Genomic DNA, 24209 nt, shown 5'->3' with positions numbered 1-24209 from the left:
CATGGGTATATGTATTTGTGGCACACGACGAGCCGTCATCGTGTATGTATGATATAACACAAGTTATGGGCATGTGGTACGAATGTACATTTTGTAGTGATATATGTATGAGCTGCTCCGCAAAAATAAGTAGGTATTGGTCAGAGAGAAAAATCGTGGCGATCGTAAAAACTTTCTTTTTTTTTTTTAATCTATATTTCAGATCTTTTTTTTTTTTCTGTAGAAGGGGCTGATTAAAAATCGAAAACACGAAAAAGCCAAATTAAAAATGATTGAGTTGAAAAAAAAAAAAAAAAAAAAAAAGACTGCACTCTATGGTTAAAAAAGTTGACGCTGTTCGAGCTTGAAAATTTCCCAATTCATCCAATTTTTGAACGAAACAAAATGATGATCATGTACACCCTAAATCGAACGTGAAACTTATAAACAACAGATTCGTATATATCATTCGTGTATACACACTGCACTTACGCATGTACATGTATTGGTTAATTGCACGTAAAGTGCGGCTGTTGTTGCTGTTGTACCCACATGAATATATGTGTATGCCCATACCAACCCCCGGCTTACCCTCAACCCCGCGTCAAGTCGAAAGCTGATTAAGTATGCGCGCCGGGCGTCGTATAGACGACAGCCTCAAAAATGATATCGCAAGCATTTACATATATATATATATATATATATATATATGTAGAGATGGGTGTACACGCGGTTCGCATTAGCATCAGAATATGCGAGAGGCAAAGAACGCGATGATGGAAAAAAAAAAAAAAAAAAAAAGGTTTCGAGAGGAAGGGAAGCTGTCCCAACGAATTTTGATCGAGTGTGACTCGTGTCGGGAAATTTAGCGAGCGCTAATGACAATTTTTGTCCGCGTGGATTTTATTTTATTTGCGTTTTAGCAAAGGAAAAAAAAAAAAAAGAATTTCTCGGCGCTTGAACCCCTCGGATCTCTATATATAGGTACAACAGCTGCCCCCCTCTCGGACGTGACTTTGTGAAAAATGCAATTTAAAGCTCGAGTGAAAGGGGGAAGGACAAATTTTTATTATACGTATAAAAGGAGCGCGTGTATATATTATATGGTGTATACGACGAAAGCGAGGAAGGAGGGAGAAAAGTGATACGACAATCAAGTGCAGTGAGTGTATCATGCATTGTACGCTTGCATATGAAAAAAGCTCGTACGTATAAGTATATGGGATTTAAAAGCCAGGGGGGGGGGGAAAAAGAAAGAGTCAAACAGTGCTAAAGCGATTTTATTATTCCAAGCGTCTGGCTGTGTACGGTAGGCTCGTGGGTTTAATTTCATGCAAATTACCTCGACTTTATTCCGCGTGAATTGCCGGCCGGCTAATTCGGGTCTTGAACCTCTCTCGCCATTCTACACATGTACGTATATATGTTGTGGGTGTATATAAAACGAGCCGACGCCCTCGACGGGTACATTCTTTCTGGCTTGTTCCATTGATCTTGAGGAAAAGATGACAATGCTTACCTGCATGGTGTCCTCGTCAGTTATGTTTTTCCATGGGTGTAAGTATGTGTATGTGTTTAATATACACCCTTCAACGGTCTCGTGCGTAGCGATCATTCGTGTGTTTTTTTAGGCACATATTCGCCACTAACTCGGTGTTATTGGCTATACCTTTTTTTTTTTTTTTTTTTTTTTTTGTTTACCCAGCGCATTTTTCCCGAATGTTTGCGTTTCTTCTTTCCTCGGAGCTACAATGAAACACACGCGAATAATGGTTTGTTTTCCAATTTATTAGGCATCGTGTGTTATTTCACTGTTACCACGGAAACGTGCAATCATAATGTATATAAATATATATTTCTTTTTTTTTTTTTTTTTTTTTTTTCAGCGAGCCGTACACGCACGCATTGTCCATTGAGAAGTTACCTATCATTACGAGCGTGGATGTGTAAAAAAAAAAAGAAAAGAAGAAAAAAGCTTTTTGCGAAATTTGGGCATGAATATCAGCATGAGCGTACACCCATTGACGACGGAAAAAAAAAAAAAAAAAAAAAAACGGCTTCTGCATACATAAACCGCAATCATTCACGCTACGGGCGCATTGTGTCTTTGTACAACATGGATTTCCCGATGTACGTATATGTAACCGCGAACGAGCAGGCATCAGCTTTTTCGACAATTTATCGCCTCGCATCGACCCGCGCCTCGTCATCGCTTAAACCGTCTCCCGATGAATAATTTATGTGCGTGTCGCGGTAGATCCACCCGCGCGGAGAGAGATGGCCTCGCGCGTGCTGGTTGTTGCAGCTGCAGGGGTTGCTCTCCTCCCCCCCTCCCCTGTTTCTTCCTGTATCATTACTATTTTTTGGTCTCTCGTCGAGTCGATCGTGTATGATTTACTACACGTTTATTAATATTTGACAAATGTACACAACGTGTGCGGGAGGAAAAAAAAAAAAACAACAACCAATGAATAGGAAAAGAGGCGTTTGTTGAATGTATGTATATATACTTACATTGGGGCTTGTTTCGTATTTTCAAAATTTCATCTATATTTCTCCTCCCCCAGCCCGGAAGTGCTGGGAATCGAGAATTTATAAGTCGTGCTCCGAAAACGTTGGATTTTTCCAATACGTTTTCGTTTTTTTATTTTTTTTTATTTTTTTTTTTTTTCCCCAACACTCTTGAAAATTGTTTTGACTTGGAACCTCTGAAATGTAACTTTTTCTTATTCTTGCGGCTTCAAAATATTCGGGGTTCCCCTTTTTAGTGGTGGGAATAATCGCGTAAGCTTTTCTACTTGGAAAATGTTTGTAAAAGGGAAAAGAAACTGGATGAACATTCAATTTTATTTGCGCTAAAAGAGATTAAAATGTATAACATTTTGGGCAGGGAAGAAGAGTTCCAGGAGGTGTTTCCTTAGAATAACAAAATTCGAAAAAATCAATATCACGGGCGTGACCGCGTATGACTGTGTGTCGTCGATTGATAAGTCACGTGATTTTTATTTGCCGGAGGAAAAAAAGCATGAGGAAGCAGTTACAACATTTTCCAACATGTTTTTTCAATAAATAATACAGCACCACTCGGCTGGGAGTGGACATAAGTATACAGCGATTCGAGAGGAAAAAAAAAACTGATAAAATCAATATGGATAAAGGTCGGGAAAGCATTGTCATTACTGTGTAAACTCAGGGTCGTTAGCGTCGAAGGCCTCTGCTGCAAAATATCATTGAATAATTGATAAAAAGAGCCACCAGCAAACGAACCAACAAAAGACCAATACAATTCTACCGTTACTCCATACATGTCGCAAAGGTAAATAAAGAAACGTAAATGTGTAACTAGATAAATAATGTATCGATTGAATATAGTAATGAGCAGCTTTTCCAGATTTTTTTAAAATTATAAAACCTTTTCGTTATACTCTGTGTTCGTTTGTTTTTCAAGCCTAAGCTCGGAGAAACAATAATGATTGTAACAATGAGGTATGGAAAAGGCTATAGCTGAAAAAAGTTTGACGAGTACTGCAGTCGTCAAAGTCGATTCTTCGAAAAGTTGAAGATGCACCTGGTGGCGTATTAATCTTGAGTATGGGCAAGTTGAATAGACTCTCTTTCTAACGAATTATTTTCCGAGTTTTTCGTAATTAGCAGCAATCGACATCTCCGAGCGTGGATTCAAACTCTTGGAAAACTTTCGAGACATTTCTATTAGGATCAGCAGTATAAAGAAGAATTCCAGCATAGAAAGAAGAAAATTTGAAAGAATTTCATTCTTAGTCACTTTATTAAAATTTTATGTGTATTGACATTACACTGGTGTTGAAGTAATCACTATTGATTGTTAATATGATCAAACATTAACATTCAATTTGGTGTAAAGTGCAGAAGTACTTACACAGGACCACATAGGAGGATTTGTTTTAAAATGTTATACAAAACATTTACTTAAATATTAACATTGACAATAAATTAAAAGACAATATTTTTTCTACGTACTTTGAGTTATCAAAGGGCTTGCTAGGCTATTTTCTTATGTTGCGATACTTTATGTAAAATAAAATATAAAATTTTATTCCACTAACAGAACGAAATTCTCGATTTCGTCGTAAGTTCTATTCATAGTCTCGATCCACTGCTTCATTTGCCTTTTCTCCGCCTTAGTCATTGCATCCTTCTTATTTTTCTTCTTTTTCTTCTTTTTTTCGCCATCGTCGCTCTCATCGTTGTACTCCTCGTTTAGATCAAAAGAAACCTCTTTACGTTTGTTGTTGTATGATCGCCTTGGAGGCTGAGAAACAATAAATTGACATGTTATTTTATAACCACGTAGAATGAAATTAAGACATGCTTACCTTTGAAAAGTGAACCGGCTCTGAATCGACAAATAAATGACTCGTTGATTCAAAATCTCCACTCTCATCCAATGTTTCGAAAAACGAAGACGCCGCATCGTTGTTACCTTTTCCTATCGTACTTGTCTCATTAGCAACAACATTGCGATGATCCAAGTTATCATAGATTTCCTCATCATTATTCGATACAGCTTCTTTTGCCATATTCGTTAAAACTTCTGATGACGGTGTGGACTTTGCAGTACAAGAATCGATTAACACTGGCCCCTCCACATCCGTTCCATCATTTTCTTTTTCTTCTGGAGTGGTTTTGGGGTCTGCTGCAGGTATCGATTGGATAACCGGAGGCTTGCCAAAAATATCGCAGTCGTTAGAACCAGACGCGTTTTCCACGTTTAAGTCAAATAACGAAATTTCCATATTAAAAATACACAGCTGTCACTGTTTACTAATATTGCACTGTGCTGCGTCAACCCTGAAAAACGACGCAACGGTATACACTCGTTTATCAGTGATTTTATTCGAAATTAAAAACTTTGTATGGCTAATATGTTAAATTTAGTCAGTACGATTCGATGTACTGTTGAAGTAAACACGAGTAAACAATCAAAAATCAATTTAATCTCTGATAAAAATGATGTGAGTAAATATAGTTGTAAGCGCCTGAAAGGCCGGAAAAGACAAGACCCCCGCATACGTAGAAATCTGCAGTATCTGCACAGCAGACGGCGCAAACGGCGCCACCTGAAGTCGGTACTATCGCTACGCTACGAGACCTACGGCACCACGTGACACACCACTTGAGAATTTTCAATAAAATGTGTCCGCATGCTAAATATAATCGATTTTATTAATCAAAGTTTAATTTAAATCGAAACAATTTTTTAAAGATTAAGAAAAAAAAAAAATTCACAAGTCAATATGGCGCTTAAATACGTGTATACATACACACACACACGAAAATGTAAACAAGCTTAACCTGCGCCACCGCTACCCCGTTGATGAGTGTCTGCGTCCGCGAAAAAACTAATATTAATATCTCATCAACGAGATCAATTCCATCAATAAACACGAACATGAAACCACGAAGAGGATAAACAAAACACCGTAACACTCGTGTGGTGGACTTTCCATGATCGTTGCATCAAAGCTATAAACGACTCGGTACTTCCCGGCCGGTCATGATGGCCGGCCATCAGCAACAAACGTGCACGTTGTGATGTCTGCAAGCCAGTTTTTGCGCTCTGTAGCTGCACCAACGTGCGCGAAAACCTGATCTGAAAATCGTTACTTTCCGATAAAAAAAAAAAAAGGAAAGAAAAACAAGAAAAAACGAAATTCGTGTTGCTTCTTGTCAACGTGCGGAGCTTGTGTCTGGTGCAACGATGACAGCATCCGCGTGTCCATCAGCTGGAGGATTCAGTCTCTTGCTCCTTTTAATCCTTCAGCAACTTAACAGGTCGACGTCCATCTTCCCTGAGGTGTCTCGCGTTTCGTGTATTTAAGTAAGTGAAATTACGTTACGTTACCTACTTGAATCCTTCCTGTGTTTACGTGAAATTTGGGCCCTCCCAGCAATCGAGTTGTAGTGGATTGTGCACGTGTGTCGTATTGTTGCCATTTGTACGTGTCGTCGTGGTGTTGTATGTAATTGTTCTCTGTGAGGTGTATACCCTCTGGCGTATAGATAATTTTTGCAATGATGGAAAACCATCTGTGGACCAGCAGTAGCGACTCGGATCAATTGGACCAGTCACAAGAGAACGGAGACGCCTTGTCTACCAAGGCTACCAAGCGAAAGAAAGACCCTCTCGAGGAGATCAAACGCAAGTCACTTGCTGCAAAGCGTAATCTGGTGAGTGCGCCCTTTTTGTTTACCTTCACTTTGCCTGGACTTGATTCACTTCTACACCATCATGGTCTCGATCCTCTAGCTTTCTTTTCTACTCTCTCATCCATGCTTTACTTACTGGATCTTTAGATTCAGTTTCAACGAGTGTGGGCATATATTTAATCTACTGCGCTATACCTCATTTGAAACTTTTATTTTTTCGTCCTAAGTACTTAAGGTTATAATTGCTGTTTTGCTAATTTTATCTACAGTCCCCATTAAATTCGCTGTTAACGTTACAGCGGACCAAGTCTTATGATCTAAAGAAACCAAAGACTACTACCTTTATGAGAAATCTTAATAAGTTTGCAGCGCATAGAAAAGCAGTTGTAAGAATAACTTGAATATATACATATATATATATACATATAGATACATATAGACTTGACATGTACATTTGTGAAATATTTCACCATTTACGAAAACTTTGCAGGTAGATGCAACTCAGTGTCCTAAATTGCTACTAAGTGAACCAGAAATTAAGCACAAGCGAGCAATGCCACAACCTGTGAGTGTTGACCAGCCACTTACAATTACTTACCTGATAATTAATTTAATTTCCTGTTTAATAATTTTTTGTACAGTTGCAAAGAAGGGGATTTTTTCTATCGGGTGTCAAGGGAAAGGAGGTATCACGTTGTAAGTTTATCAAATAAAATAAGTTACTTGTTCTAAATGTTTACAGCAGCAAAAAATTATTTTACCATTTTTAAGCATTTGAAGATCAAAATAAAGTGAAGAATGCCATATTAAACAATGATATTTTGCAACTTCTGCAAAGTGGAAGTCGTTGGTAAATTCATTTGATTGTTAATTGAAGTATTTTTATTCATGACTGTATGAATATTATTACTATTATAGGCCGGCACCCCCTGCAGAACCATCAAATGAAGATACTGATTTAGAAATACAATTAGAGGTAGCAAAAGTATTGAAAAAATCTTCAGATAATAGTCCGAGTATTGATTGTTTATTGTCTTCTGGAAGAGAGGACAAATTTAGTCCTATATTAAGCAAAGCTAAAACGTAATGCTTGTTAGATAAATCTAATAGTAAAAAAAAAATTTAATACCATGCGAACTCTTTATTTGACCAAGTTGCTTTGTTACAGTATTAAAAATCAGAATTTAAAGAAACCAGCTACAAATAGAGTACAAGCATTGAAGCCTCCTCGAATAGATCAGCCCCCTGTAAGAGAGCAGTTAAACAACGACGAAAAATATAAAAAAAGATTATTTGAAGCTGGCAAGCATTATGCAAATTCTGAACACTCTCATCATTTAAGGCATAATAATGATGCACCGTTTCCGTAATATAAATATACATTTTTTTAAATTAATTTAACTGCTGAATCATGTTAACACATTTTCTAATTTGCTTTCTTTTTAGACATTCCATGAAACAATCAACGCCAAAAAGTGTTATATATTTCACTGATCTCTCACGTCAAAAACAAGAAGCAGATAGGTCTTACAAAAAATATAACGGTATTAATCCTATGAACCAGCAAACGATTAGGTGTTATATGCAAACATGCAAAACGATAGCGGATGAAAAATTTGGTAAATTCAGCAACATTTTCAGAAATGTCAGAGGTAAGAAAATATACAGTTGTGCAGTATTTCCAAGATTATCATCTATAAGCTATTATTTAAATAAATGATGACAATTTATGCGCACAGATCCGTTAGAAAGTGCTAAAGCAGCCTTGAAATCCACCTATGCCAATTCCCTTAAAGAATTTTTGGAAAAGCAAAATGCAGCAGGGACATCTACTCCGAATGATTCAGAAATAATGATAGAACCTGATTCAGCAATCCCTAGAGCTATCAGGAATAACATTCGGTCCACAATAAAAAGTGTCGCCTGGAATCCGGACAATTATTCATCCAATGATTTTTCATCCAATGATTTTGATGATCTCGATTTATTAGCGGCTGTGGATGCTGTTGACAACAGTTTTTCCAACAAAAAACTCTTCTCCTCAGCAGAAAAAAGTTTACAAAGTGAAAGGACAATGCCTTTATCGACAAGAGCAAACGTAGATCCGACAAGTGTAAATATTAAATTAAAAATAGACTCTGTTGACAAAAATCGTCAAGAACTGGTTGCCCGCTATTTGAATGATGTAAGTCAAAATAACGCTCGTACAAAACAAGAGAGTGTTCCTTTGGAAGGTAATAAAGTCAAAATAAATACTCATTATCTGAACAATGACAAATTATTCATAACAAATGACGGGGTTGCTAAAACTTATTTGAATCGTAAGAGCACAAAACATGTTCCAACCATTTTGAGAAAAAATCGATCTCAAGGGGATTACGTAGAGAAAGAAAAGGTTGGAAATGGTCCAAATCTTGGTAAAACCAATGCTCAAACGTCAGGATTAGACTTTAGGATTGGTAGCAAAAGTGTGAGTCAACATACTTGTAACTATAAGAGTGAATTTGAGAAGAGTCAAATGTTAAAGGCTGTAAAATCAAGCTTTGTTCCTACAAATGTCAAGTACAGCCAACCGATGAGAATAGATTTACCACTAGCAGCTGGGCAGAGTAAAAAGATTTCAAGAAACGCCGTTGCCCCTGAATCACCCAAAAGACTCTTGTTTGAATCGAAAAATCATGTTGGCAATCACTTTGTATTGCCTCAAAATAATTTTTGTGTATCCGCTATTGATCAGAGAAATAACTGTATGGACAACAGACAAGATTTTCATCAATATCGTTTATCAAAAGAGTATTCCGAACTCAGTAATCTTAGCTTTCCAATGTGCCAATCTTCACAGGGTGATTCTATGCCAGAAAATAACTGCATGTTGAGAATGATTAGTTTTGGCGATATTCAAGAAAGAACCAATCGTTTGACCCTCCTTTCGAGCCAAAGTCAAAGTTGTTCTCAAAGAAACGGGGAGAATATTTATTTCTCTCAAAATGAGCGCCACAATTTGTATTCAAACCCTCAAGAACAGCAGTACGACTCTGCCAATAACACTTTCAACAGTCAGTTATGCTCATCTTTCACAAAAGTAGCGACCCCACAATTTTTCAATATCCCAATGCATTCTACTAACTGTAGTTGTTGCTCTCATAACTATGTAAACTCTAATGAGACACAGTATCTCTCCTCTCAGAATGGATTCAATATTATAACTTCCAACAATAATCATCCTATGGAAGAAGCAAACAGTATTGTTTATCCAGTCAATGATTACCAAGTATATGACAGTCAGAGCACATGTGCACCTGTACAGCATAAAAATCCACAGCAGGCAGTGAAGTTCATTGCTGTCGGAGATAACAATGTACCTCAGAGACGACCAGTTTATCGAATGCATGAAAACGATTGTGCGCGCAAAGTGTCTAATCCGAGTCAGCAGTATGCAATCATGACAAAGCCTGTGTACTCTGAAAATGTATCCAATCAGGCACGTTATGCCGCGTCGATTCCTTCACTCCGGTATTACGAGCAAGGAACAATCATCAATCCTGAGTTTGAGTACAGTAATAATAATAATCATGTTATCAACAAACAAATTTCTTCAAACGTAGAGAGACTATTGGACTTGGACAATCAGGATTCGATATCAAACAGAAATCATTTTGTCGTGAGCGGCATGCCAAGTCATCAAATTTTAATCAATAATCAGAGTATGCCAATGCACCCTGTTGCCAGAAGTCAAAATTATATTGAACAAGAAATGCTTGTTCAGAAGCAATTGTCGCAAAATTCTCAGCGTGTTGGCTGTCAGCCTCTAGGTTATTATGTTAATAATGAGGTATGATAAAAACTATTTTTGTATACATCACCTTTTATAATGATGTATTTAATAAATTGTATTTTGATGATTGAATCATTTTCCAGCCTCACAGTGTAAATAACGCATATTTACAACAAATGAATCATCGTGTTCTACATCAGAATAGATCTTGAGACTACATACCTACATCCGTGTATGTAAATGGTCCAAGCAATTCTTAATCATTGTATTGTACAAAGTAGGTAGTTAAATACCATTATTGGTATTGTTTGTTATCGTATCGCTTCAAAGTAATTAATTTTTTGTTATTATTTAATATTATTTTGTTGTAGTAGCGGGTACAAATTTTGCATTCATAACATGATGTAATGCTGTATCTGTTATTACGAGTAAATGAAAAATATTTTTTTTTTTTTTTTAATTTAGAAAATAATGTATTTAATAACGTCAATGAACTTGATGCTTATCGAAAATTCATCGACCGCGACAAAATTATTGTTTTCCATTGACTCGTACGATCGACAAGACATTGTTCAATATTGTTTCATTTGAAGTGTCTTAATTTGTAAACGCATAACCGATAAAACGGGCATTTGTCGGAGGATATCGTGGAGTCCACATTAAGCGAGCACCAGAAGAGCTAAAATAACTGTCCGTCCTCCGCTATCGGAGCAGTTCTCGAGGTCGCATGAAACGCGCAGGAAACTCTCACATGATGATGTTGACGATGAGCAACCTATAGCTGTTTATTCTTAATGGCTCTGTGTTATATGTTTATCATTTGTAGACGATTCAGTTAACGAAAATTTGTAATATCACGTAAACGAATCCAATCAAATTATTTGATATCAAGGAATATCCGCCATACAAAAATTCAATGTGTATAATAAACGAAAAAAAAAAAAAATAGAAAAGAAAGTAATCAACTCGTCTATTCTCAGTATGATCCCACACTCTCGAATTCGAAAACCCTCGAGATCGTAGTAGAATCGCGTATATATCCGTAAAAATAACGAAGCCCCAAAGGTTTTGTTTGTAAAGTCATCGCTCGTCAACGTCGTGCGCTACTCATTATCTCCTGTCCACGAGAACCCAAGGGGTAGGTGTATACTTTAGTGCGTATGAAAGGAACAGCGATAACGACTGTAGCATCAGGGAATCGGCGGTGGGCCAACGCGTGTAAACACTGACAGCGTCAAAACGGCCCACCAGAGTTGACCAAAGAGAAAAGGAGAGAGAGATAAGAAACAAAGCGGAAGCAGATAAATAGAAATCGCAGGCGATGGCAGCCGTGGCGCAGTCATAATGGCAGCCCATCAGCGGAAGCTGCGTCTCCGGCTCTCCCCGAAATGGACGCTTTGCGCGCCAGTCGACTGGACGCGACGATTAGTTTCGGAGCGAGCGCGATGCTTCCTGGCTCGCGCCTTAAATTTAATTACAACCAAGTTATTATGCAACGATAATACCAATGCTACGTTTTACATACGCGTGCCGATTTTTCTATCCACTCGCGATCGTAATATAGTTGTACCAGCATAAAAACCGTGCGCGCATTATGGTCCATTACCTCTCGGTCAGGAACACTAGCCGCCTCGAACAATGAACTTGACCATGAGGCGCTGCGTCAGCGTCCAGCTGGTGCTGATCTTCGTTTGCCTCGTCCAGTGCGCGTCTAGTGTGAGAAACACCTGTACGTTATCATTTTTTTTTTTTTTTTTTTTTTTTGCCGATCTTGACGATCGGCTTGTGTATATGCTTCTCGTGCGAATTTAACGAACCATCTATCTTTGTATGTATCTAACACGTTTGCTCAGCCGACTGCCCGACGCCAGGAGGACTGAAGAACGGAAGGATCAGAGCTCGAGGTCGGGGCAGGATCATCAGGTACAGCTGCTTCTCTGGCTACGAGCTCGTCGGCAACAAGTACTCGACCTGCATCCGCGGCTCCTGGGACACGCCCACGCCCATCTGCGTCAGTGAGTACATAATATATACGCAGGCACCTTGCGTGTCAGTGAAACAGTAGTATTATATGTTCGTGTAATGGGGATGTTTGCTTGTAGGTACGCGGTGTTCAGCAGCTCCGGTACCGCAGCACGCGGTCGTCGGCGAGAAGTATCACGGTGCCATCCTCATGTACTTTTGCGAGCCGGGCTACGTGCTCGTGGGCAACGCCGAAATTTACTGCGACGGGCGACAGTGGAACGGCACGACGCCCTACTGTCGTGGTCAGTATATATTTACCATCTCAAAGGGCCATTTTTTTTCTTTACCATACGTATGTAGTCAATCGTTTATTTTTATGAGGGTAGATTCTAACGCAATCGCGCCGACTTCCTGTGATTTCGAGAAAGAAGGGCTCTGCTGGTGGGAACAGGACCCGAAGCACGACTTTGACTGGATAAAGCATCGCTTCGACACTCCGAGCGCTCACATAGGCACGGGCCCGACGCACGATCACACTCTGGGTGCCGGAAACGACGGTATTTCTCTAACTTAGGCGCATTTTTGCATCACTTCGCGACTTTAATAATGTATCGATGTTGAAACAACTGTCAATACACGAATCTAGGATATTACCTGTACATCGAGGCGACGGGTAGATTAGCCAACGACACGGCCAGGATCCTATCTCCCCTATACAACGCCAATCTTACCGACTCGGGGTGTTTTTCCTTTTGGTGATTATTAAATATAAACGAGATTTGTAAGGTGAAGGAAAATTATTTTTTGTTTCAATTGAACTATTCATCGAGTGCAGGTATCACATGTACGGCGCGACCATTGGGACTTTAAATGTATATTTTAAGCCGGAAACGGAAAAGACGCCGAAACTCGTGTGGTCGAAAAACGGAAACCAAGGCAATCAGTGGCACCGCGGCTTGTTTGATTTGCCGACTGTTAACAACAGTTTTCAAGTGAGATATTCCGCGGGTTTTTAAAAAAAATTTTTTAATTCCTATAGTATTTTCTGAGTTATAGCATTTTTATTTGATTTCAATAACCAGCTGATAATCGAAGGAGTGCGGGGCACGAGCTACGTTAGCGACATTGCAATAGACGACCTAGCCATTTTGCAGGGGGACGAGTGTGTCGTGAAAACTGCCATCCTCAACAATACGACCCCCGCACCCGATGGCGGTAATAATTAACTCATGCATACGTTAAATTTGTCGTTCGTTAAAAATTCATTTAGATTCTCATCGAGTCGTATCTGATTTATAGACGAAGTCGAAGTGTTTAATGCAATGCAGAGCTGTCGGGATCGATGCGTCAATACTTTGACAGAGACGACTCCGAGCTCGGAGCTCTACACGAGCCCAGACGCGTGTCAGTGCACTCTGGATTGTGCCGACACTTCGTCGTGTTGCCCAGATTACTCAGAGTACTGCATCTATGGTAATATATATATATATTTTTTTTTTCGTTTTTATCTTTCAATCGATACTATCAACAGCAACGAAATATCTCGTTATGATTTAAGAAGTAACGGATCAACCCGAAATTATGTTGCCTACAAGCGTCGTTTCACTGACGAAAAGTACAACTGTTTCCTCGTCTGTACCTCCTTCGACGGAAAAACAAAGTAAAAATGCTTCGACTATTGCAGCGACGACGATAACGACGAGTCCTTATAGCGTAACGACAAAATCTGAAAGAACGACCGTGTCCACTGTTGCGTCGACAACAACTGCCACGACGCGTGCAATAACAGAGGTAACAACGAAAATCGAAACGACCGCCGAAACAAAGGTAACCAGCAAAAAACAAACGTGGGCACCCACAGTTTTACCATCGACGACAACAATGAACGTGGAAACTCCGTTCGTCCCACTCATGCCAGAAACTACTGCGTATTCAATCGATGACGCTCCAATGCGCACAGGTAAATGTTTTCGTACACACTCGCGTACGGCGCATATATACGCGTTTCACTTTGAATTGAATTCTTTGGAAAATAAAATTCTGAAAATGTTGTTCTGTTAAAGTGAATAATTTTACGATAAACATTTTAGAAGCTCATCTGTTGATAGAAGACGCCAGACAGCTCGAAAAATCCACAGCCCTGAATCTCTCTGGAACTATTGGGATAGTCATCGGTATTTTGACGGGCTTTGCAATGATTGCGTTTGTGGCTTTCGTTATTTATCGTAGGCGAAAGTTTTACACGAGAAGTTCCGATGGGTCGGCATATTCCGAGGACTGCACCGTTGGTTTTCTTACTTCCGTCGAAACGCTAGATTTCAGCTTGGCAAGGCCATCCGACGACGATGAAAAATGCTAAATTTTTAATTTTCTTTGCGGCTGCTAAATACAACGTCATCGTGAGCCAGTAAAAAACTATTGGGCTTATTTTCAAAAGTAAAACGTTAATTTTTAATTTTTCTACAATCAACAAGTACAAAATATATCTTTGAAAGTCATTGGTTTTATTTATTAAATAAAGAATCAAATCACCATGTAACTGAATTAGTCTTAATAATTTATGAATATTTGAGAGTACAATGTTCCACATTGGTAAATGACCAATACAACAAAACACCGACATTTTTCTACATAGTTTCATCATTTTGAAAACGATAAGAAACTACTCGGTTCTTTTCCAATCTAAAATAATTCTAGTGTCTTATCTCGCGACTTGTGGCAGAGTTGCCTCGAATTAGTCGAGTTTCCAGCTCTAATTCAGTGATTGCAAAACCATTCCGCACACACATCCACACAGAGACGCTCAATAATATAGACCTTGCATAAAAAACAAAAGTAACAAATGTACAAAAGAATATGAGGAGAAAAAAAATGCACCGCAGTCTCGTCGCGCTAAATGCAAAAGGGAAAATTCAGTCACCGATCACGTGGTGGTGGGATAATCAGGCCTCAGAATGTTGCCCCAGAACCATATGGTCTTGGTCGGATCGTGGCGTATGAAGAACAAGAAAGGCCTGTCCGCGATGAACCTCTTGCTGTCGATGGACCGGTTGAGAATAACCGAGGTCGCAGCAGCTGCCTCCGTACCCGTCTCGTCGATCGTCATCTCGACCTTGTGGAAAACCTCGTCGGCGTACAAGTGCGGGTTGCGCAGGCCGGCGCTGTTCCTCAGCTCGTCAACGCCAAAGTTGGGGAGGTTCGCCGAGTCGAGGAACCGGACGAACTCCTCGTCGATCGGCCGCTGCTGCTGGCGCTTGGCTCGTGGCCGCTGCTGTTGATTGTCACCTTTGACGCCCTGCGACAGGACACTCAAGTCCGCGGTGGCCGGGTCGAAGAGCGAGTTGAGGCCGAGCGAGCGGAGAGCGCTTTGCAACTCTAGGCTGTTGGACAGCTTCATCTTCGGGAAGCCCACGATGCACTGCTTTGCCGTCGTGTTTTCGATCAGGCTGTTCAGCACTTCGGGTGACAACCGGCTCTTCAACTGTTTCAGCGACGTCGTGCTGTTTATCGGGAGTATCGCGTACATCATCACCTACGCTCGTTGGTAAGTCGATATTGTTATTATTTTTTTTAATTGTAACGATGCATCATTCTTCCCGTTATATGAGTAAAGTTAAAAACCAATTTTTGCTCGCCCCACGCTGTTGGTGATTAAAAGAAAAAACACTTTTTTTTCAACATGTAACGACAAACAACAGCAGTTGTAGCATTCAGATCGTTTTTAATTCGCATAAAGTCATTAGCGCTACTCCCGAGCGTCATGTACAACGCGTTTCAACGATAGCTGATAATTATGACGAGACAACTGCGTAAATTTTTCGATTCGCGTTTTATCTTTACTACACACCACGCGTTATCTCTTACGTGATTATTAATAAAAAAAAAAAAAAAAAAAAAAAAAAAAAAAAAAAAAAATCGAGCGGAAAACCCTTGATGTGCTAACAATCAGTATACATAGGCAATTGAGAATAAACAACACTTACCTCCAAGCCTTTGTAGGGAAGTCCGACGATTTTTAGATCGAGATTCCTGTTCTCGTAGTACGGAAACTCCCCGACGTTGAACATCATGTCGATCTGTATGACTTCGTTCTTCGAGACGGCGAAAGGTTTCCTAAGCACAAGAGAGAATCGTCGAGTGACGTGAAAACATACAAAAAGTACATGAGAACCAGTGTCGGAGTAAGGACAGTATCGGACCTTTTGGTGCCTGGATTCATAAAGTGCTGGTTCCACTCGCCCTTGAAGTACAGGGCCGACAGAATGATGACCGCAGTCGACGGACTTGGCTGGTCGTTCAAGATTTCCCTGATATTGCCCAACGTCTTGTTGCTCACCCACTGGTTGATCATCACCTGGGCCTCTCTGCCCCGACGCGCAAAGTCAACGTTCATGATCTCGCTCTTGTAGATCTTCTGGCTCACCGCTTTGAACTGCTCGCGAACCGGGTAGCCGTTCTACAACCAAACCCACGCGTACACCATTGAGAACCATGCACCAACGGGTATATAATCGTGTACACTCTCTTACATTGACGAATACGCCAAAGGCAAACTTGCACTCTGGCGCGGCGGTGTTGAGCAAATGACCCCTGTCGGACTCCTGAAGCAGCAGCCCGAACATCTGGTGGACGATCTCCGAGTGATGAGTTATGTCGACGCCGGATTCAAGCCCCAGGATCTTAACGACCTCCTGGAAAGTTTGGCCGCTCGACGCCAATAGTATCATGGCCAGCGTCACCGTCAAGCTGATCGGCGAGAAGACGAGGTTCCCGCCGAGCTCACCGCCCGGACTCGTGCGCTCGATCGCGCCGTCCATGTCGAGCGTGAACTTGGCCACACCTCGCGATATCAGATTCAGCACCTGCACGCGACAACCAGATATAAAATCACCCAATACCCCTCGGGACACGCAAGGGTATAATATATTCCACTCACGTGGTCCCTCCACTTGAGCGGGAGGAAGGTGTCGAAGAGCGTGCCGGTTGGCCGAGCGGCTGCCGGTATCTGTCTCTGCGCGCTCTCGTTGTACGCGAGCTTCATGCCCTGGAGTTTGCCGGGCTTACGCGCTCCCACGCGCTTGAGCTTCTCGTACTCGTCCGGCCAGACGATGTCGGCCCTGCACTCGCTGAGCCCCACCGCGACTACCAGCGCGAGCAGCAACCCCGTCCACCTCATGGCCTACACTGTTGTGATTGACAATTCCGTGCACCGTCAACCCTGGAACATATAGTTAACGGCATATAAAACATACATATTATGTCTGTCCAAAATATCAAGCTCCGACGAGTCGCGCTTCGACGCTTCTTTTTCACTCGTTATTGTCCCAAAATGGTCACTTCTACGCCCTGTATACGCCTGTGTACAAAATGACACGTGTTATTTATAATTCAAGCAAATGTCGCGCTTGATGTTGATGAAAAAAAATAAAAAATGGTGTGCGAATAGCAGCGATGATAGTAAGCACGTGAAATTCATTGTGTATAATATAAAGCGCGCGCGTGGCTAAAAAAAAATAAAAGAGCAGCTGTCCGGCACGTCCCACACGCCCATTTTCGTTCAGCCGCTTCAGATCGGACAATTAAATTTACATGCCGACCGATTCTTTGAAATTTAATGCCCGACCCGCGCGCGTGTTTGGACTCGCGGGTACAGGGAAATGAAAGCAGAAAAATAGAGAGAGGGAAACCCCGAACAATCGGAATATAATTTTTATTCAAGGTTCCCCTCTTCTTTTTTTTCTTTTTTTTTTTTTTTTTCACTCCGCAGCGCGTGTGAGTGCCAGTCATCGCTGTTTTTGTTCGTCGGGAGCGAAATTTACACGCGAGTAAGTAAGTAGATTTAAAACAAAACTAAGCTCCAACGGCCAATCGTCATTATTCGTTGTAAATTATTCGGGTATACTTGATTCGTTTTTCTCTCTGATTTATTGTGTACACGGAAGCGACGGCATAACTCGATCGATCCAACTGCGGGTCGACAAGTCGAATGACTGCACGAAAAAAAACAACAAAAAAAACAAAGCGCGATAAGGGAGACTTTGTCGCGCGTACACGTAACGAGATTATAATACACTCGGAGGCCGGAGGGTTGACGGCAGGGAAGCTCGTTTGCATGGCGTAACGAGCGTTGTTATTTCGACTCTGCTAACTTATTTGCACTGTTTGCCGTATACGTGTATACCTCATAAACGAAGAGTTCGCGCGAAGCTCGTTACAATTATAATATCAAACAATTATATCAAACGACGATGTACCCGCATGTCCTTTGTACAGGCACATAGTTCTCTGTCGTTGCACAAAAATTAACGCTTTACCCGTCGGCAGATTACCTACTCGTTTTCATACCGACCCGCACTTTTCGTTTTTTATATTATTTTGTCTCTCTCTCTCTCTCTCTCTCTCTCTCTCTCTCTCTCTCTCTCTCTCTGTCTCGTTTATGTAATCAACGCTACATATAGACGCAATGCTTATTCATGCTAGTGTCTGAATTATTGGAATTTTTTCACCGATCATGTGTCTGTCTACACCTTACTGACCAAAAAACGGATGAGACGTGGAAAAAATACGACGAGTGTAAGGAAAAAAAAAGGAACTCAAGGTTACGGTCGAGGCGAACGAGCGAGCTATACGATGCTTATGTTTTTTTATCGTTACCCGACGTCCGTTGTCTATAAGTATGTGTAACCGCGAGTGTTATTTACCACTTACCGAACTGCCAACCGATAACGATGATGATGATACGTTTTATGACGAGAAAAATCACGTTAACAATTAAAAGTAAAGTGTCCAGCTAACGGTGCGTGTACGTCAGACGCAAAAGAAAAGGAAGAGCCGTATCTTCCACACACGCGCGCGCGAGATCGGCTATACTTACTACCGATCTGTCAGGCTGACTCTGGCGCGACACTGTCTCCTCCGTTGCTTGGCTGCATCGTATTTACCGCGCTCAGTTTCCTCTCTCTCTCTCTCCCTCTTCCGCGAATTTTCATGTGTGCGCGTGTGGGTGTGACGGTGCCAGCAGCGCTGTACGCGGCCTTCGTCGGCGTACCGATCTGATCGTTCAAAATCAGAGATCGGTGCAGCGTTTCGTTACGTTTCCTTTTCGAATGAACATTTTATGGAATCCCGTTCATCGATAAAATCGTCCATCATGATTATCACTTTGCACGTGCCGTCGAGTGAGAACCAATCATTTTCTTATACTCTTATATAAAGATATTTTTACGAAAATTTTACTCTTTTTTTTGTTAAAAAAAAAAAAAAAAAAAAAAAAAGGAAAAATAAAGTTTGTCACTGTAAGTGCTCGTGAATCACACGAGGTGTGTATTGTATATACAAGAATGTCAAATTGATAAAACTATATATCCTGTTTTTATTCTCCGTCTGTTCGAGCCCATGTCCGTATCGCAATTTATCGTGCGTTCCTCTTACTTTTTCACCGCTGCAATGATTAAGTGATGAAAAACAACTCAATTAGTTAATCAACTGGTTAATTGTGAACGATTACTGCAAATGTTTTTCAACGCAGTAACTTTATCATCGCGAAATGACAAAAACATTATTGTATATTGTTTCAATCTTTCGTGAATTTCTTTTGAATCCCAATCTCGTAATCGTAGCTTTAGCCAAATACACACATCGGGTAAATTCTGCATTATTCGACATGATTATCCTTGGTTTGTATCGCAGAAGTTGCGATTTTTATCATCCTCGTGTGTCCTTTGGCTTTTGATTTTTAATTCTCAAACAACGAAAATTCAAAGAGCCATTTGTAACTGTACTTCAACTGATTATCCTCCGTTTTCTGCTAATTAGTAGTTGAAAACGTGCGTCACGGTGTCTCCTACGTCTCTTGAGGTCATCGATTTCCTTCCGCTTGGCCGTAGTAAATTAGGGCGAGTTCTATTTATAATTCAAGCTCTGCTCCTCGCGGATTCATGCAAATTGAAAATTAAAAATATTTATACACCAAACGAATTTTGAATTCCGAAAAACATTTTTAAAAAATTTTTTTTTACCTCCATCCCGCACCCGTGGAATGAGGATATGATACATGTATTCTTTTTACCGTCTTTCAACAAAATTTTTGTGGAAAAAAAAAAAAAAAAAAAAAAAGTCACGCTTGTTTATGCCTCTTTGCACTGCAAAAGTAGGAAATTCCATTTTAGTCAAAGCCAGCCTTCTCTCTTTTCGACTACGAGTGAGGCATTATAGGTATACATAAATTTGTAATGCGAAAAACAGATTTTTCCGGCGTAGACGCGCACACACGGTATCAAAAAAGGAAACACTACTCTGCTCACGTATAAATTATACAAGCGATCAAACGCACACATAGCAATACCACCGCATCATCGGGAAGTTCCCCATCCTCGGGGGACTTTCCACATACACAACAGTGCATAAATATTATGTACACATGTAACATACATATTCCGCGATGATGTATACCATTGCTGCGTGTGCAGTGGAAAAAACGCCCCATCTACTCAACTTTACAAGCCATTCGTCAAAATTCTAATCTCGACGAGGAGCGCGATAGCGCAAAAATACGATTTTCCAACAACTCACTCGTCGATACAATAACTTACAGTGGATGCGTGTACTTATTGTATATTATGTATGGGTATACGGGCAGGATGGGCAATTTATTTTATACCTCAAAAACAATTAGTTTACCTTTGTTTCGAAGCACAAAAGCGTACACACACCTCTGCAGATTTTCTTGTAATCATGACGTTGTGTTCTTTAACCCGATGCCTTCCGAGACAGCTTTGTCTGGTACTTAATTGTGTTTGCAAAGGAGACAAAGGATGGAGCGTAGAAATAAAAAGTAAAAAGTCACCAGAGATAAAAAAAAACAAATAAACGCCCACAATTAGTACAAGGAGGAGAGGAGTAATGAATGAAACTGGTGCCGTATTATATACTTACGTGTATACAAAGACACAAGCCGGGGGGATAGGCGGATCCTAACGAGGTATATATTATACATACGTCCAATCGATTGTCACGGTAATGCGCGACGTTTCCTGCCTTACGATGGTATAGTTATACTATCCGCACACCACCAACCACGGCAGTATACATATATGTACAATATACATCTTCTTGTATATGTATGTCGTCAAATTAGATTAATCAAGAATGCCTCCCTTTCCCCACACATCCACAAGGCACTCGAGCTGTCAGAGCTGAGCGTATAAATTGATGCGTCACCACCCCTTCGATTCATTGTAGTAGGTATACGTGCAGGTGCTGCTTATAAATATCTTACTTTATTTTTCCAACCCCCCCGAAAAAAAAGCAACGGTAGGTATAGCTCGCAAAAACCCAACGTCCCTATGCTCCGTCTATAGCTGTTGCGGGCAAACACGCCCTTTGAGAATATACCTCCCTCTGACTCTTGACACGTATTTTTGTACATATACATACGTACGACGTCTGGTTTCTCGATCAAAGGGAATGAATTTTCCGTGCCGCGCTCTAATTGCACGTTTTCATATATATTTAAATGATAGGCACATCCTTGACACGTATACCATGTACGTTTTCTCGGGATATAATCAAACTAATTAAATTTCGCGAAACAGTAGAATCGCTTCCGGTATGGCCAACAAAAACCACGAAAGAAAAAAGGATGGATCGCGAAAACGAAAATGAAACAAGAGGTAAAAAGAGCCATAAGTTTTTTTCCGCGCAGAAAGAAAAAAAGAAGAAAAAGGGTACACCCTCCCTCGTTCCCGCTTTATCTCCGAAAAGTTTCCGCTTCGAAATAGCTGTTCGCCGCTGGAGTTTCAAAGAAGAGTAGCGGTAAAGGTGTATATATATATACATATTTATACTGCATACAGAGCTGTGTACGAGCAGTGGGATGGTATCGCGAATCGTTCAAAGAAAAGCAAATTTAAAGGCAATATCACGCGCCCGCGCCAGACCCGCCTAAACGCCCACGTCAATATTTGCTTATCCCCGCGACTTTGCGAATCCCTCTCTCTGAGATTTTGGTTTTTTTTTCGCCATCAAAGGGTGCGTTTGTACATTGTATGAGGAAAATGGACTTTCGGTGCTCGCAGTGTTTGATCATCCAAGTTTAAGACCCGGGCTCGATCTTCGGGAATAATTGTCGAGCTTAATTTGAGGCTATCCAATTACAATGCGTTCAAGTTGCTTGGGGCAAACGGGGAGGGAGCACTGCTGCCAAGATTAAATGCATATTATAACGGGGACGGGTACTTATATAATATAGGTAGTGCATGTACAGACGAGAAATTTGTTGGTCTTGGCTCTGTTTAATCCTCGTGATCTTTCGAACAAGCTCGTTAGGTAAAACCAGGAGTCAAAGTTCGGGTTAATGGAATTAGCGCTCGAGGGGGCTTTTTTTTTATTGTCAGTTCGGAGATATCTTCATTTTATGGAGGTAAAATTAAGGCCGCCAGCGAACGACGTCCAGGAGTATTTGCCTGTGCCTGTGCAGTAATTCACTTTCTCCGACGTCTAGGTTCTCTATGAGTCCCTGGTACTCCTGGAACAGTTGTTTACGAGCCTCGGGTGCCTCGGCGATGTTGGTCACGGTCTGCAAGGGGGGGGGAGAGAAAAAAGAAAAAGTTAACCCTCGATAACTTTTATCCCTCCCGTGAAAGATTCTTCTTTGCTCTACTTTTATTTTTTCAAAGCAACTCTCACACCTTTAAAATCGCGAGCAGCAGCATGTCGTCGTCGTCGTTGTCGTGGTCGCCGCAACACCGGCAGCCCTTTTTTTTCCTCCCCGTCGCTAAATAGAGGAGCCTGTTCATCATTTCCAGCTCGAGAGCTCGCAGCTTACCCTTCGTCGTAATTGTAACAAACGAGGCGACGCGCACGGCCTCCACTAGCAGATGCTCCCGCTGCAATGTTTATTCGTACCCATACAAGCATATACCTGCACGTCGCACTACTTTTTTCCCCCGTTGGCCCTTTCACTTTTTTTTTCTTGTTTTGTTTTGTTCGCATGTAAAACAACTCTCAAGAAAGAAAAAAAAAATACTTCACTTTGTCGTAGATGTATCTCTTGAGGGTCTTCAAGAGGTCGGCGTCGTTTGCCCTTTGTTTCCCGGTGGGGCACTCGCACAGGTTTTTCATGCAAATCAGCGCTCCGCGCAAAACTCGCTCATCGTCCACATTTTCGAGCAGGCTCGCTAATTTTTCAAAGAGCCCGTCCTCGATCGCCCTGGCTGCGTCTCTTTGCGTCAGCCACCTCAGCGTGTCCAAGTGAACGATCTGCAAGCACGTGGACTGTTTTTTTTTTCCATCTGGTTAACACCATCTTTATGCGAATCGAGTCGTACCAAAACTTCCTTCTTTTCCTCGCACAAGCTCTTTACGATGACCTCCAGGAAGCCACAAGTGATCATGAGGTCGGCAGCTGTGTTTATGATCATAAAAAGAAGGTTAGTGCACGTGAGATCGATTGGAGGAAATGAACGGACCTACCGTTTGGCACCTGGGCCAGGATTTCCACGGCCAGGGCTACCTTCAGTCGCACAGCCGCGAACTTGTCGCCGAGGGCTTTCAGCAAGTTCAACAGGATGTCAAAGTTCTCCGTGATCGCGGTCCTTCCCGCGTTTTGGTTGGCTATTGTTGAGTAAATCATGGCGACGCGCTCCCTCAAGTAAGGATCTTTCGACACCAAAAAACTCGATAACCTGAAATATGTTTCTCTTAAACGTTGAAACGAGGAATTTATGTGTGTTATTGTTGCAAGTCTCACTCGTCAACGATACCCAAGCCGATTGCTTCGATCGATTTTGCGGGGTCGATCAGGAGATCTCCCAAGGTAGTCACTGCTTGTCTTACGATCAAAGGATCGCAGTTCTCAAGCTCTTTTTTCTACAAAAAAAGTCACCTGAATTTACAAAAAAAAAAAAAAAAACTACCCGTAGGATAAGGGTGACAGTGGCTCACGAGCTGAGGCAATGCATACGGGCCGAACGCGCACTTGGAGCGAGTCACGTCGACATCGGGAGCAAAACACTGTGGCTGAGCTGTGCGTAAGCGTGACAATGGAAATTTCGATTTCGTAGCCTCGGTTTTCAAAGTTCTGGTGTAGATGCACGCTGTGGAACGAAAAGAAAGTATCGTTTTCGAATATTTGAAGAAACACGCCATTCACAGAGACTTTACTGTACATAACCTCTTTCGACTACTCGGTCGAGGATCTTCGTGGACAAGTCGGGATTGCAGGTTTGAAGGAAGCTATTCAACTTTGGATGGGGATACATGTTTCTTGACCTTTGGAAATTGACTATAACCAGGTTTTGCC

General features: G+C 41.2%; 5 protein-coding genes across 6 annotated transcripts; 2 read left to right on the top strand and 3 right to left on the bottom strand.

Moving 5' to 3' along the window:
* Positions 1–3979: 3979 nt before the first annotated feature.
* LOC149373367 (uncharacterized) lies at positions 3980–5978 on the bottom strand. The gene is made up of 3 exons (XM_089597416.1): positions 5864–5978; positions 4335–4809; positions 3980–4270 (listed from the first exon to the last, which is right to left on the bottom strand). Exons 2-3 carry the CDS (start codon positions 4752–4754, stop codon positions 4052–4054), a joined length of 639 nt encoding a protein of 212 aa, XP_089453542.1. The 5' UTR covers positions 4755–4809; positions 5864–5978; the 3' UTR covers positions 3980–4051.
* LOC106645801 (uncharacterized) lies at positions 5549–10368 on the top strand. 2 transcript variants are annotated; one of them, XM_014361748.2, is made up of 11 exons: positions 5550–5839; positions 5910–6189; positions 6468–6554; positions 6659–6733; positions 6810–6864; positions 6940–7018; positions 7087–7251; positions 7337–7534; positions 7615–7820; positions 7908–10000; positions 10087–10367. In XM_014361748.2, exons 2-11 carry the CDS (start codon positions 6034–6036, stop codon positions 10153–10155), a joined length of 3183 nt encoding a protein of 1060 aa, XP_014217234.2. In that variant the 5' UTR covers positions 5550–5839; positions 5910–6033; the 3' UTR covers positions 10156–10367. The 2 variants fall into 2 exon arrangements, with proteins under 2 accessions (XP_089453541.1, XP_014217234.2); XM_089597415.1 differs by lacking the exon at positions 6468–6554 and having other exon boundaries at positions 5549–5839; positions 10087–10368.
* A 1032-nt stretch (positions 10369–11400) lies between these two features.
* LOC106646576 (uncharacterized) lies at positions 11401–14452 on the top strand. The gene is made up of 10 exons (XM_014362618.2): positions 11401–11672; positions 11797–11958; positions 12046–12210; positions 12295–12465; positions 12555–12663; positions 12744–12900; positions 12991–13123; positions 13208–13381; positions 13467–13868; positions 13999–14452. Exons 1-10 carry the CDS (start codon positions 11582–11584, stop codon positions 14265–14267), a joined length of 1833 nt encoding a protein of 610 aa, XP_014218104.2. The 5' UTR covers positions 11401–11581; the 3' UTR covers positions 14268–14452.
* LOC106646574 (leukocyte elastase inhibitor) lies at positions 14392–18805 on the bottom strand. Its single transcript, XM_014362617.2, has 6 exons — positions 18617–18805; positions 16845–17126; positions 16438–16770; positions 16108–16364; positions 15892–16021; positions 14392–15440 (listed from the first exon to the last, which is right to left on the bottom strand). The coding sequence occupies exons 2-6, from the start codon at positions 17082–17084 to the stop codon at positions 14832–14834; spliced, it is 1569 nt and encodes a 522-aa protein (XP_014218103.2). The 5' UTR covers positions 17085–17126; positions 18617–18805; the 3' UTR covers positions 14392–14831.
* A 3529-nt stretch (positions 18806–22334) lies between these two features.
* Positions 22335–24168, bottom strand: LOC106645793 (radial spoke head 14 homolog). Its single transcript, XM_014361737.2, has 8 exons — positions 24071–24168; positions 23852–23987; positions 23658–23776; positions 23381–23592; positions 23236–23312; positions 22940–23167; positions 22597–22794; positions 22335–22484 (listed from the first exon to the last, which is right to left on the bottom strand). Exons 1-8 carry the CDS (start codon positions 24166–24168, stop codon positions 22335–22337), a joined length of 1218 nt encoding a protein of 405 aa, XP_014217223.2.
* Between the last annotated feature and the right edge of the window lie 41 nt (positions 24169–24209).

The sequence above is a fragment of the Copidosoma floridanum genome, unplaced genomic scaffold (assembly GCF_036245765.1).
Source record: "Copidosoma floridanum isolate Cflo_tuat_1 unplaced genomic scaffold, Cflo_Japanese_pri ptg000032l, whole genome shotgun sequence".
Lineage (NCBI taxonomy): Eukaryota > Metazoa > Arthropoda > Insecta > Hymenoptera > Encyrtidae > Copidosoma > Copidosoma floridanum.
The sequence above is the reverse complement of the archived record's forward strand: the minus strand, read 5'-3'. Positions and strand labels throughout refer to the sequence as shown.

Coding starts and splice junctions, on each gene's coding strand:
- LOC106646576 (XM_014362618.2), top strand. CDS start 11,582: ATGAACTTGACCATGAGGCGCTGCGTCAGCGTCCAGCTGGTGCTGATC. Junction 12,466..12,554: donor TCTGGGTGCCGGAAACGACG/GTATTTCTCTAA, acceptor ACACGAATCTAG/GATATTACCTGTACATCGAG. Junction 13,382..13,466: donor CTCAGAGTACTGCATCTATG/GTAATATATATA, acceptor TTATGATTTAAG/AAGTAACGGATCAACCCGAA.
- LOC149373367 (XM_089597416.1), bottom strand. CDS start 4,754: ATGGAAATTTCGTTATTTGACTTAAACGTGGAAAACGCGTCTGGTTCT. Junction 4,271..4,334: donor AGCCGGTTCACTTTTCAAAG/GTAAGCATGTCT, acceptor ATTGTTTCTCAG/CCTCCAAGGCGATCATACAA.
- LOC106646574 (XM_014362617.2), bottom strand. CDS start 17,084: ATGAGGTGGACGGGGTTGCTGCTCGCGCTGGTAGTCGCGGTGGGGCTC. Junction 16,365..16,437: donor CCTTTGGCGTATTCGTCAAT/GTAAGAGAGTGT, acceptor GTTTGGTTGTAG/AACGGCTACCCGGTTCGCGA. Junction 16,022..16,107: donor ATGAATCCAGGCACCAAAAG/GTCCGATACTGT, acceptor TCTTGTGCTTAG/GAAACCTTTCGCCGTCTCGA.
- LOC106645793 (XM_014361737.2), bottom strand. CDS start 24,168: ATGTATCCCCATCCAAAGTTGAATAGCTTCCTTCAAACCTGCAATCCC. Junction 23,988..24,070: donor GTCGAAAGAGGTTATGTACA/GTAAAGTCTCTG, acceptor CATCTACACCAG/AACTTTGAAAACCGAGGCTA. Junction 23,777..23,851: donor CGTATGCATTGCCTCAGCTC/GTGAGCCACTGT, acceptor CTTTTTTTGTAG/AAAAAAGAGCTTGAGAACTG.
- LOC106645801 (XM_014361748.2), top strand. CDS start 6,034: ATGATGGAAAACCATCTGTGGACCAGCAGTAGCGACTCGGATCAATTG. Junction 6,555..6,658: donor CAGCGCATAGAAAAGCAGTT/GTAAGAATAACT, acceptor AAAACTTTGCAG/GTAGATGCAACTCAGTGTCC. Junction 6,734..6,809: donor AGCGAGCAATGCCACAACCT/GTGAGTGTTGAC, acceptor TTTTTTGTACAG/TTGCAAAGAAGGGGATTTTT.